Here is a 13,535-nt window from a genome sequence, read left to right as displayed (position 1 = left end):
CAGACAGGATTTAGGCTGCTGTCTTGCAGCTGAGGCCCCTCGGGGATGGGGAAAGCACATTATTGATCCCGTTACCTCACAGCTGGTATCAGCACTACATGATTTTCTAACATCAAGTCATTTTAAGTTGCCGCAATGGCACAAACACATTGATTAAAAATTAAAGCCAATGATGGCTCTCCCACAACAGTACTTACTGTACCATACTTATTCTGTCCTGGGAGGAGAATGAGAAAATAGCAGAAGACAGAATAATTTATAGTGATAAAATGGGTTACATTTTCATAAAAATTTTATTTTACTTTTTTTTTTAAATAATTCAATGCACTGGCAGTATAATTAATCCCTCTATGAGAGACACGAATGTACCAGTTCAACCAATATTATTTATACAGAGACATTGTGTTTAAAAACAACAAAAGTACATTTAAAATGTTTGTACATAAAGTATTACTGTTATTTCTTTTTTTTTTCTGAAGGAACAAATGTAAACAAAATGCGTAATTGTGCAACACGTTGGAAATACAAAGCAAAACAGGCAAGATACAATTTTATACATATAAAGCAAAAGAAATCAAACTTTTATAACTATACAACATTTCAGTAATTGCTTGACAGTTTAACAGTTACCTTGGTCTGTACAAAACATCTTAACTTATACTTAAAACTTTACAAGAATAACATGCTTGTTCAGAACAAAGACACCTTGTGGAATTGCAATGATTATTGATATGATACTTGCCAACATGAGAAAAAGAAGAGGCTACTTCAATAGCAAATAAAAAATAAGAACATAAGAACGTAAGGTAAAAGGCCATTTAGTAAACCATAATCTAATTCCAATAGCTAATAAAGTTGCACTGCAATGCAGAAATTAAATCTGACTTTTGCTGGAAGACCATAAGGTCATAATGTTGCTCTATTTCCAGGAACCAGAAGAAAGCATATATAAATTTTCCTGATATTTTGGTTAATTATACATGCACGCACACACACACACACACACACACACACAAGAAAAAAAAAGCAAAAAAATAGTATTTGCCACAACAGCCAGAAATGGTGGGTGAGAGAACCCACAGACTAGACTACTCCCACCATGGCAGGGTTAAAAAATCAGGACAGCTAGAAAGAGCAAACAGCCACCAAGTTTGCCGGGATTGCTTTCCCTGAACCTTAGTTGTATTTTGCTTTTTTTTTTTTTTTTTCTAAAAGACAGGAAGAAACTTGAATTGAGTTGAGCCATTCCAAAAATTCTGGGAGTACCACAGCCAAGCCAAAACACAAACTGAAGGAGAGCTCAAAACCAAAGCAAAACATCACCAGATCTTTGACTTGTTTTTATATTCTGTGATGGTATGTCCTAGACATTTTGAATGTAGGTTTAAAAAAAACCCAGCATTTAAGATTCAGTAGAAGATATGCAATCCAGAGATGTCAAAAATACAGACAGGAATAAGTTATACAATATTTTATGGAAATACAAGGACTGGCAGCTTGGATAAAAAGTACATAATTTTTAAGTGTCCTCAAATGATACATATGGCTAAAATTAAACCCCTGATTGCAGCAACCTAACATATTCAGTGCCTGCTTCTGCAATCTGTGTGCTGAGCAGTTACTTCTGTGGACTTCAGTGGAGCAACCTGCTGACCAGGATGCTCAGGGGAAGAACAGCAGAATTGGGCCTAGATAAATATTTGCCATGACTTCTAAATGTACAGAACCCAATTGGCTTAGAAAAACCACTTTAGCCTGCTGCAATGTCTTTGAGCTAAAGTAACAGATTCCATCTCTAGACTGAGAGAATTTATGACATGTTTGAATTTATTTGCCATTTTTCTATGCAAGCTAATGCTGATGCCAGTAAATATTTAAACTGGTAGGTAATGAAATTGCAACATGCTTTTAGTTAAAACCAAAACATATGTTTGCTTAGATGGCAAGCAGAAATTACCCTCCAATTTTTTTTAGCAGGGATTATCTGGCACTGAATTGGAATAGTTCAATATATGCTCAGCCTCAGTGTGCATTTATAAAGCTGCATTAGGGCATGGAGCACAGTATGAAAAGGGAGAGGACTGGTTTCTCAGCTGGTGTAAATCAGCACTGACATCCACAGAGCTACTTAGAGGCACATCAGCTGAAGCTTTGGCCCACAGTCATCAGAAACATGCAGCCATCACTCAGACTGTATGAAAAACTCAGCTGTGGAAGTGCAGAGTGAGGTGTAATCGACATCAGATCAAAAGATGCTCTGCCCATCTCCTTTCTGAAAACACGTCTCCAGACTGGGTGGTCTAAAGCAGTTTTATGATGTGCTGTACACTGCATAGCTGTGCAACGTACAGTATTTCCTCACAGGCAAGGCTTATGGTATGTTAATAATTTCAATGGCATGATCAGTTAAAAGGCATGATGATAAAAGCTTTGGGAGTTTATCTGCATAGAGATATACTGGCAAAAATTAGTCTGGGATTAGAGGGTTTGCTCCTTGGTGTGTGCATATTGGATTAACTCCACTGAAATCAGTACTTCTTTACCAGTTTACAGCAGCTGAAGAACTTGTACTCTACCTCTGTTATAAATAAAACATTTGTGTTGCTAGCCACTATTCCGTTCTTTCATAAATTCAAGGGTAAATGTCTCCTGCCAGTGGGTCAAAGCTTCTCCGTGTCCATAACATCGTTACTTGTCATGAAGTCAGTGGTGGTTTCCCTGAGCCAGGGCTGAGTCAACACATGGTCTGCTTGAAGAGCAAATCTGCTTGCAGTTATTCCAGCTCTAGTACACAGACCTTGAGCTACTTTCACTGAGATGAGTGCCCAGCCAGAACAAAAATGGATGGAATTCCATTCAATTAATTGGGTTAATGCAACTTAAGTTCTGGCCTAATACACACAACTCCAGTAAGGTTATGGCATTTTTTTTTTATCCAGCTTCTCCTTTGATAAACAGTATTTGGCAAGCTCTGTAAGACTTGCACTAATGCCACATGACAGCAGAATTTGGTCCCATGAATTCCACCAGTTGAGCCAAGTTACATTTGCTAAGCTCAAATTTTGGTCCACTGTAGTTACTGTTGTTCAATAAAACAATTAAATTCACCTCAGAATCTGATCTTCCTTTGAATTCTGAGAAGAAGACAACAATGCAAATTAAGCCTATCTATACTTGAAGGGTCTTTCAATGGTATTACAATAGGGTGACACTCACACAGCTGTGAGTAAATTTATATCTAACACAGAGAGCTTATGGAACTTGCAGATAGAGGAACTCAGTTAAAATCAAAGAAGAAAACAAGCCTCAAACAGCTGCATTGTCCACTCACATGACTTTTTAGACTGGCATCAGTGGGACTCAGTCAGAGTCCTGTAAACACGAGTGGTCCTCTGGACACCACAATTAAATTCCAATTCTTTGTACAGTGGGTATTGACTGAGTTCTACGCTGTCACCGTGTGCACGGCTTCTGTCAACTTGATTGGCATTTCCAGACGCAGTGCAAGTACAAGTGAGTGCTCAAATCCCAGTCCATCTGCAGCTGCAGAGACCAAGACCTGAAAGCAATGCAGAGCCACAGCTCTGCTCACCCAGGCAGTGGGGCTGGGGTCCCTCAGCCCTCCTGGACACAGCACTGCTCCCCCAGGACAGTGGACAGGGCTATGTGGGCATCCACACCACACAGACCTGTAGTAGTCCAACACCCAGAGCAGGCTGAGGGCTCAGGAGCTCTGTGCGGCTCTACAGCCTGTGGGAGGCAACATCAGGTCACACAATGCTGCCTAAGGTGGCTGCTGGACCTTTGGGCTTGGTCCTTGCTTCTGTTGTAAAAATAAAGTAAACATAAAGGTTTAACTGGATGGTGACTTCAGGGTGGTGACCAGAATTACCTCTCTGTGACATGAGGTGGCACTCTGAGGTGCATTGAAGAATTGGAAGTGGTGGTGCTGTATTCTGATTTCACAGGATACCATGATATAGGTATTATTTTGCAGGACACATCAACAGTAATAAGTCCCCTTTCCCAAGAAGCACACTCAGCTTAAATTCACAATGCCAGACCACAGCAGCTTGCCCCACTTTATTTAAACCACTCTTGACATCTTTACCATTGCCTAATATCATTACAGTGCCAGTGAACTGCCTGACATGTCACTACACACCCTGTGATTCTGGGAACAGCTTTTCATCACAGTATTTCTGCTGCAGTGCCTCCTGATGAGGCCAGGTTTGATTTTCATGTGACACCAGTTTTATGAGTAACGCATCTGCACCTGAATTTGCTCTCATCTCTCTCTATAGAGCCACATCCTCCCCCGAGTTGAACACAAGATCTGAACTCAATCTATCATGACTTCAGCAGCCACCACAAGAGGTTTAAAGTGGTGTGAGATGATCAGAATCCTTGATCTTGGAAGACAAAACATCTCTGAAACAAAATGGCTTAAGGAAATCTATGAAGTCCATCAGAAAGGGAGGTCTGACAAGGGTACTGGGGAGAAGATGACGACTCTCTAAGTCAGGCAGGAACATTTTGCATTCAGTGGCAGAGAGGTTTCAGTAATGAAGGAGACCCCAATAGCTTTTAGCCTATACATATAGGCTAAATATCAAGTGATATAACCAAAATATGCCCCCATATAGACATATCTCTTTAGACAACAGAGAATGCCTGTATGCATTGGTGTGCTCTGGTTATATCATGGAAGTTCAGGAGGATTATTGGAAACTGAGGAATTGAGCTCTCCCAGCATTAAGATTTGTTTTATTTGTATTTATAAAGTAGCATGTAAAGTAAAGCTGGAAGATATCATAAGAACAAGTAGATTAGTTTTCCATCTTCATCCCCTTTGCCTCACTCCCAGTGTATTCAGGTGAAGTCAGGGAGATGCTGAGAGGGAAAGGCCCTTTGAAATGACCCCTTGGTCTGCAGCCTGCCTACAGTTGGGACACTTCTACACTTGCTCCAGAATGGCAACTTAATTTTCTTTGGTGACTTCTTAAATATTTTGTCTTTCTTAAAACTTCAAGACAGTGGTCTATGGCAAATGAGTTAATCTGAAAAGCAGCACATTGACACAGCACATTCATTCTTACACTGATTTTAGGGACCACAGGACTAAAATGACAGAGTTGCTGCTACTTCCTGCACACCTTCATCGTCTGCAAGAGGCAGTAAATGCAAACAGGACTATGCACAAACTACAGAGGAACACTTGAATAATGCCACTACCACTTGCAGTGGTAGGAGTGTTTTCTGTTTACAGCTACCGTATCTTTTCTCCTGTGCTATGAAGTAATGAGCAGGAGCTTTCTGCTGCAAATCTACACATAAATCCATACAGATGTGTACACACACTCACACTCATGGGCTTGCTTCAATGCTGCATTGAGTTTCTCCTGAACTCCAAATAATGAAGTATGTTAATACTTAAGTCAGAATCCCTACCAGCCCCATTTTTGTTACCTGTTTATTTACACTCACAAAACTAATAATTTGATTTAGACAGCATTAAATGCTGATAAAAACTCACTGAAACATTTTTTCCAAAGTATGTAAAAACATCAGTGAATCTAAACTGTCATAACAGAAGAACATAATAAAATCTGTGAAATTTAAAAAAGCATGGAAATTAAATTTCAGATTCAATTGGCTTATTTTGTTTCTTTAGGAGGAATGAAGATCTCCAATCCTATTTTTTGAAATCCCCCACATAACTATCAACAGATCTGTCTCTACTTTTCAAAGGAGATAATTTATAAATGAGGCAATCTTTTCACAGAGAGAATATTTCAATAATTGAAAGTCCAAAGAACATGTAAGAAGAAGTGAATTAAAATGCAAGCTGTGAAAGTTGCCACCAACACGATCACAAAAATGCTTTCCTTCAGCTCCCTTCTCTTGAGCACCCAACACACATCCTGTGGCTGGAGATGTTCACTGCACTTGGAGCTGGATATTCTGCCTGCACATTGTCAAATACTTAAGACCTGCTGCAGGCCTTGAAGTGGAGGTTAAGTGCTATGTAGATGCCTCTCTTGAGAATTTAGGAATTTGCTGCCCTTGGGTCTTTCATCCCAAATGCCTGAGTTTAGCCCTTTACAGGCCTGTTCCCTTCACTGCTCCAAACCTTCTCAGGCATGGGTCACAAATGACAGTCTTGTCAGTTCTGGCAGTGCTCTACAAAACCTGGTATCCTTCTTAAATCCAGCTACAGAAGTCAAGAGATTATATCACTGTTTATCACTATTAAAAAGAAATGTATCAGTTCCAGCCCTTGGCACACTTGTAAAATGACTGAAAATGTGTAATAAAACCAGTCCCAAAGCTCACCACCCAAAAGGCAATACAGGAACCAAAGAGTTTATTTAAAAAAACCAACAAAACCAAACCACAATTTTAAGCCAATCTTGTAATTTTTGGTGCTTGGTTAATGAGTTTGAAAGGCTGAATTGGGCAGTTTTAAGTGCAGACACTGCAAATGCCCAAACACAGACATTCTGCTTCCCCATGGACTGAAACAAACAAACAATCTTATTTGATTAGCTCTGCTGGAAGTAATATTTTAAGGAGTAAAATGATTCCATGATGACATGTTGGCAATTGAAATGAGATGAATATAGTGCCTGTAAAAGTGCAATAATCCTTAATAACTAACCCAAAAGAAGCATCATCCCCAGGGATAAGACAGTAATTTACTCTCCATATTTAATTTGTTTCTAAGCTGCTTTTGAAACAAGACTGCTAAATAGTAAGTTGGCTTGTGATCCTAGACTTTACTGCTGGACTTATTATCATCATGCCATTAATTCAGCATACATTTCAACCTAAGTCACAGGATACAAAATCAGGAGGGCTAATTCCTTAAGCTGTTTAAGCAAAAGACTGAACATGGGATAAATTTAGAGATAGGAACCTGTTTACCACAAGCAACAGGGAAAAGATAATATATGGTGATCACTGAGCGACTGCAGCAAACTCTGAAGAGTCCTGTGTCTGAAGACTTTCAAGACATTGCTATTCCTTGTAAATGCATGGAAGTCTTGGATTTCAATCTACATTAAAGGAGCAAGTGATGACAATGCACCTAATTAGACTGAATAGTTACTTGCAAAAACAATGGAAAACTCTGGCTTATGAAAAAAACAGCCCAACCTTAGGTCATCTCAAGTACCCAACGTTAAAAAATTATTTCAAATCTTTCATTTTCTTTTTCTTTAAAAAAACCCCGATCACCACCATTCATCTACATTTCTGAATAGTTCTCACTGGTTTTATTCATTAGCTACTGGGGCCAGAGTTGGCATGACCAATGTGTCAGATTCAGGTTTCAGCCGTGTTACTGAAACCCTCAGAGAACAGATAAGGGTGAATCAAACACTTCAGGAACAGGAATGTGCAGATAATACAGGATGGGCATGTTCTGCAAATGTCCTTTGCAGAAAACCCTCCACTGGATGGTTTCTCTAATGATGCACATTGGCTGTGTTTACAATACAGTCTTGTGGAACAAAATGTTAGGAATTATTGATTTTTAAGAAAAGGTAGTACTACAGGGAGCTAATATGCAACAGCTACAGAAATGTTTGTCTTAAATGTGCACTAGGCAGAGTCCTTAAACTGCTCTTATTGCAAATATCCAAGGCCTGCTCTAAAAATCTTAACAGTCTGAACCTTTTAAATGCAAATTTGTCCTATTTATCTGGTCACAACCCAGTGAGTAGAATCCAATAACTCACCAGATTAAAGAATATACAGGTTTATATAGCAGAAGGTAATTGCAATTAACTAATATCTGGATGGCATTTAATACACATATTGTATTATTTCAATGAGATGAGACAGAATAATATTTACATTGCTATGAGCATTTTTTGTTTATAGAAATGGAATTTACAGTTCAGTAAGGTATGCAGGCATTATATCAAGAATGAGATGAGACCATTTAAAGTCTTGTGAATTATTGATATAAATTCATTTTGTTTTGTTTCATGCACCAGCGCTTCTTGCAGCGGCACCAGAAGAGCAGTGCAGTTTATAACAGGGAAAAAAATAAGAGGAAAGAGCAAATGTGAAATGGTGCAATTTATTCACAATTGCTTTGAAATTCTATCTGAATTGTCTCATTATTATTCACGCATTAGAGGAATGGTCCAAAACATGACAGCATGGGTAAACAGATGCAAAGCTTGGAGAAAAGGTAATCTGACTGAAGTATTCATGGCCATTATTAAACAAATGTTATATTGCTTTTGGGTAAATCTGGTGATTTTATTTAATTTGACATTGTTTTCAAGATAGCAAGATAATACTGTTCGTTTCTAATGCTCTGAAATGAACAAAACAGGTGAAAATTGATGCCACATAGAATTATAATGTTTCAACAGTAGCTGGTTAGTTAAACTTCTAGATAGTTAATGAAGAATCTGCATACACTTATTAATGGACTTCTACATACAATATCAATGCTTAGAGTGCAGCAGTCCTGTTAAAATCTGCTTTCAGTGAGTCACTATGCAAGGAGAGATTGTTCTATGAAGAAAAATCTTGGATAAGTATTTGTTTGAGACTAAACAGTAAAACAGAAAGAAAATTCACAGATTTAGTATAGGAATGGTAGATAAGACTAAGAAAGCTAATATTTTGAAACTGCCTAAAAACTGCAATAAATTTTGCTTCCTACTGAAATTATTAAGCCAACAATTAACAGGAAGAATGGAATATCAAAACCTCATTGCATAGTGTGTCATCATTCTTTAATGAGGCATTCCTTCAACCTTTTACCTCTTAACACCTTTGGTGATCTTACATTATGTACCTGTAAGATATTCAACATTCTCTTTTAGAGATTAAACCCACAGGGAGTATGAAATCTTAGGAATGTACTGAGTCAGGTAATGATGCCAGAATTAAGCGTCAAAAAGCTTGGTTCAGGTTCAGAAGATGAGTTTGAATGAATAGCTATAACTTCTACTAATTTATTTCAGAAGGGACTTCTCATATATACCCTCAAATATTTAAGACGCTTTGTACTATTTCTCAGGAATCCGTATCTTCTCAAAGTGCTTTTTTTGTTTTCACTTGAAGGCAGCATGGACTTAAAACAACACTGCAGGGAATGTACCGTTCCATAAAGCACATAAGGATGGCAGGATCCAGGAGACACAAGGCATAGAAAATTGTCAAAGATGATTAGATGGTACAACACATACTGCTCTTGAGTCATAAGTTTCATTTATGGTGACTTCTACTTCCAATAGATAGGATATTAAAAAAGGCAATAAAAATGAAGTTACATGAATAAACTTCCAAAAATGAGTGGAGTTCCACCAGTGATCGTCTCTGCGCTGGTAGAGGTAGAAGAATGGGGATGTCATGAACAGGGCAGCAGTCACTACAACAAATGAGCCTCGATGCGGAGCCAGTGGAGTCCCTGGCGAACGTAACGAACCAGATTGGTCATACTGCTGTGTTGTGTTAAGGGTCCCATCACTGAGTCCAGCTCTACAAAGAACTCTGCAATACACAAGAAACAGAAGCAATTTTTCAGGCAATGGTACAGAAATAGAGGTATTACTATGATTTCCCACTCAGAAGCAGCACAGTGTAATTGGTGAGTTCTAAAGACAGTTGTGCACATGAGCATATGGTGAATAAGAAAGAATTTAAACAACAACAATATATTGAAACAAACCAAATTAGATTATCCACGCTGGAAGTCCACCACAGGATGGTATGAGTGGTTGCCAGTAGTCTTCCTTTAAGTCTGATCATCTTCACTGTCAGTTTTTCAAGATTACATTTGCTGACTATATTATTTAAATAGCTGGTAATGAAATCTTGCATTAATTTTCCATGCTATAGTCTTTCCCAGACATGAAGGGCTAGACTGGAGCTTTCCAGACTAGAAGACCTTTCTTGCTCTTTTCCCCACCCTCTAATTTCTGTTACTGACATTGCAGCACTTTTGGCCCTCTGCTCACCCTGCTGCAGCTGCAGGCCCCAGAGGATGAGTGTGGGATGGGAGCCAGGGAGGAAGAGCAGACAAACAACACAGCAGGAAAATAACTCCTTGGAGATGGGAACCTCTAAGGGGGAAGAATCCCAGCCCTGGGATTCCTGGTCAGGAAGGGTTAACAGGAGGTCACTAAACAGAGAGCCCCAGTTAGGAAGCGATACACCAGTTTACTTTATGTCATGTGTTAGATGCTCTCTGGGTGAAAGACTAATCCTGTTAGGGCCAACAGACCTTTCCTAATTGCTGTCAATGGAGAACTGAATTGTGCCCTGTATTCTCCCACAGTTCTTTATGCTCGCTGGGGCACAGGCATTCCCACATGTACAACACTTACACTATATTTAGGCAAGTGGGAACCCGCTCTCAGTTGAAGCCCCTCAGAGCTCAGATAACAACCAACAATCACAGTAAGGAATGGCCGAGCCCTCACATTCTCACCCTGTCTGCAATCCAGTACACTGAGCCAGCCAGCACTGCATTGGCTGCACTTCAAGAAAGCAGATGCTGGGTACAAAATCATTATCAGTACTTTCTTCAGCGAGTAAGTGCTGCTTTGAGGTCTTCTATCCAAGTATTGACAGCCTGACCCTGGTCAGCTTGGGAGCTACAGCAGTATCAGAGCACAAAGTGATTTGGCTGGAGGCAAGCATAATGAGAGCTCAGGGCTAGCACCAGTGCTGTTGAGATGCTGCAGCCAGCAGCTACTTTTAATCTTCCTTTCTCTGTCTTTCATTCATCCCCTCCAGTGTAAAATCAATACATTTTGATGAAATGGTGCACTATCTTGCTTGAATTCTAGAGATCTCATTTTAGGTTCAAATAAAGAATAATTGCTTTAAACACTGAGAATTCACCTTAAAGCCTAATTTCAGGTTAATATTTCTGGAAAAAGCTACAAGCACTTGAAGCCACTTAAAAAATTTATGCGTGAGAGAACAGGTCTTGCTCCTTACAGAGCTGGTAGTTTTCTACTGTAGAGAAGAAGTGCTGCTTTCTTCAGAAGCATAAAAAAAAAAGATCCGATCTTGTAAAGTCAGCTGAGAGTTTGATGCTATAGATGGTGAACAACACCACTTTAGGTGATCCAACACAAACCATCCCACGGGCTTTGGGAAATCTGCAGTTTAGTTTGGCCTACTATAGACGCAGATTTATGCCAAATTACATCTATTCTCCCCACACTCTCAACTCTATGGACCAAGGGAAATTCCACCAGAGGTACATGGCAGTTATGTTTCTGCTTTCGTTTTCAAACCAGATCAGCTTGGTGAATCACAGTTCTGCCGCTCTCTCTCTTGCTATGCATTTTTATTTTAATGGCACATCTTTTGTCAGGCTGACAAAGAAAGGCTTCTGTCTGCTGTTCTGAGCCAGCTGAACATGAGGCAAGTTCAAACTGGGAGCATGCAGGCAGACTCAGAGGAGCACAAAACCTGAGCTGGCAGCCGTGGACAAGGGGCGGCTGCACAGCTCCTACAGTGTGGTGGAAATTCCTTGTGACTGCATGGGCATGACCTAAGAAACATTCAGGACAGCAGTAAGACCCACAGGTAATTGCTATTAGGCCACAGTTTTATGCCCATCTCAGGACAGATCATCAAGGACATATTCTTATGCAAGACACACCCTGTGATTCAGAAGACAAGAGAAACAATTAGAACAGACCACAAAAACCCACAAAAGTGACTGAATCTGGGAATCTGGTTGGGTTTGTTTTTTAGGTTTTTTTTTTTTTTTTTTTTACCATGGTTTCTTTGCAGGTGTGTGGGTTTTTTGGTTTTGACATCATTCTTATTTCAATGGGATGGGGGAAAATCTCATTTTTTATATTGAACTGACTGCCCAAGCTTCTGAGAGAGAGGCCAAATGATCACCTGGGACTCACAACAGAGTCTGGGGTTTGCACTGTCCTGTTTGCTGTCACGGGGCAGTTTTGACCCCCAGTCCACAGGCCAGTGCAGCAGAGCTTGGGCAGTGCCAGAGCTGAGACAGCTGGCAAAGGTGGACTGGAGATCACTACAGAGAAAGCAGTGACTCCTGTTCCAGCCAACCAGATAAGGGTGCTTTGAATTATTTGAGAGGGGCAGATGACATCTAGTGAAACAATTACAGCCAGTTTTCATGAAACACTGCACCATTTCTCACGTCAAAGCGTCTTGACTACATCCTTTTTTAAAGAGAATCCCTCATGTGGTATGATGGAGACCTGCAGAGTACTACGACAGTTCTCATATACTTTTTGCTACACCATGAATTTTTCAAATTGCAATTTGTGTTTAAGCATGCAACTTTAAATCAAGCACTTAATTAGAAATGAGGTATCTTTCCAGAAAATATATAAAGGCAGACATGCTATAGCATGTAGGAAACTCTGATATCTCTCCAATGGTTTACAATACTTAAATGAAATTTGAAGTAACATGAACTTTGCATTCCCTGTAATATGTCTGCAGGTTGTGAAACAAGATATGAAAGAACAGGTCACAACCTTAAATGTCTTGCTCATGTGAGAAACCCTTATTCATGCATCCAGTCCCAGTAAAGTCAAAGGGACTGCTCATCTGAATAAAGAGTATTCCTATATGGCTTTGCAGAATTGGGTTTATTTGATCATAAATCAAAATGAGAACAAAGAAGAGAGTAGGGAGGAAAATGCAGAAAGAGAATCAGCAGGTTTTTTCTCATCCAGCTATAGGACTGATAACAGCAGTGGCTGGGTACATTTTCTGTCTGCTGGCTGAATGCCTGAGCTATTTTGATTTAATACCAAGTAGAACATTTAACAACTCCACAACACACAGGGCTAATTACAAGATTATCACCATCTCTTCCTCCTATCAGGGCATCCTTCTGTATTCCCACTGTAACATTCTGCATTACATTTGACAGGGAATCGCTTTCACAGTTTGTGAAAATGGATGCAGCTATGGAAAAAATCCAAAATGACTGCACTGCTACTAAATTAATCAATGTGAACAAAGACAAGAAGCAGTGGGGAGGACTGGACAGAACTTCTATTATTGTTCCTCATCCAGGGATGGATCATTATGACCCACCATTCAGACATAAAACTCTATAAATCTCAAGCTCAGTTTCTCTAAATCAGTGGAAATTTGCCACTGACATTAATGGGAGTAAGATCAAACTGCATACAGCAAGCACATTTGTCAGGACAAGTCGGCCATTTGAAATCTCACTATAATTTAAGAGAATGAGCCAATTGACGATGAGACTATTTCCTAGTTAGGTTCTGTACCTCTAGTGTCAAAGGAAGCTTTCTCAGTGATTTATGGAAGCCCAAAGCTAGAATCTGAATAACTACATTGTCATGGGGGAGTTCACAGCTGGCCAACAGCAGACCAAATTTGTCCCTTAGTTATATCTCAGTCATTCCACTATACTTCATATAATCCATCACAAACTGCTTGCCCAAACTCCTTTGAAATGACTGTGGTAAAGACTTACATTTTGTTGTTAGGAATAAACAAACAGATCTGCAATCCAATCATAGGAG

At 39.6% G+C, this 13,535-nt stretch overlaps 1 protein-coding gene across 5 annotated transcripts in view; it reads right to left on the bottom strand.

Moving 5' to 3' along the window:
• Positions 1–274: 274 nt before the first annotated feature.
• The window catches only part of AFF2 (ALF transcription elongation factor 2), a 359,389-nt gene continuing 346,128 nt past the window's right edge, over positions 275–13,535 (bottom strand). For all 5 annotated transcript variants that reach the window (XM_053989974.1, XM_053989970.1, XM_053989973.1 and 2 more), the window contains one exon: positions 275–9,519. In XM_053989974.1, coding sequence (XP_053845949.1) covers positions 9,398–9,519 — 122 coding nt within the window. In that variant the 3' untranslated portion in view covers positions 275–9,397. The remainder of the gene's footprint in view (positions 9,520–13,535) is intronic.

Source organism: Vidua macroura, chromosome 14 (genome assembly GCF_024509145.1).
Source record: "Vidua macroura isolate BioBank_ID:100142 chromosome 14, ASM2450914v1, whole genome shotgun sequence".
Taxonomy (NCBI): domain Eukaryota; kingdom Metazoa; phylum Chordata; class Aves; order Passeriformes; family Viduidae; genus Vidua; species Vidua macroura.
The sequence above is the reverse complement of the archived record's forward strand: the minus strand, read 5'-3'. Positions and strand labels throughout refer to the sequence as shown.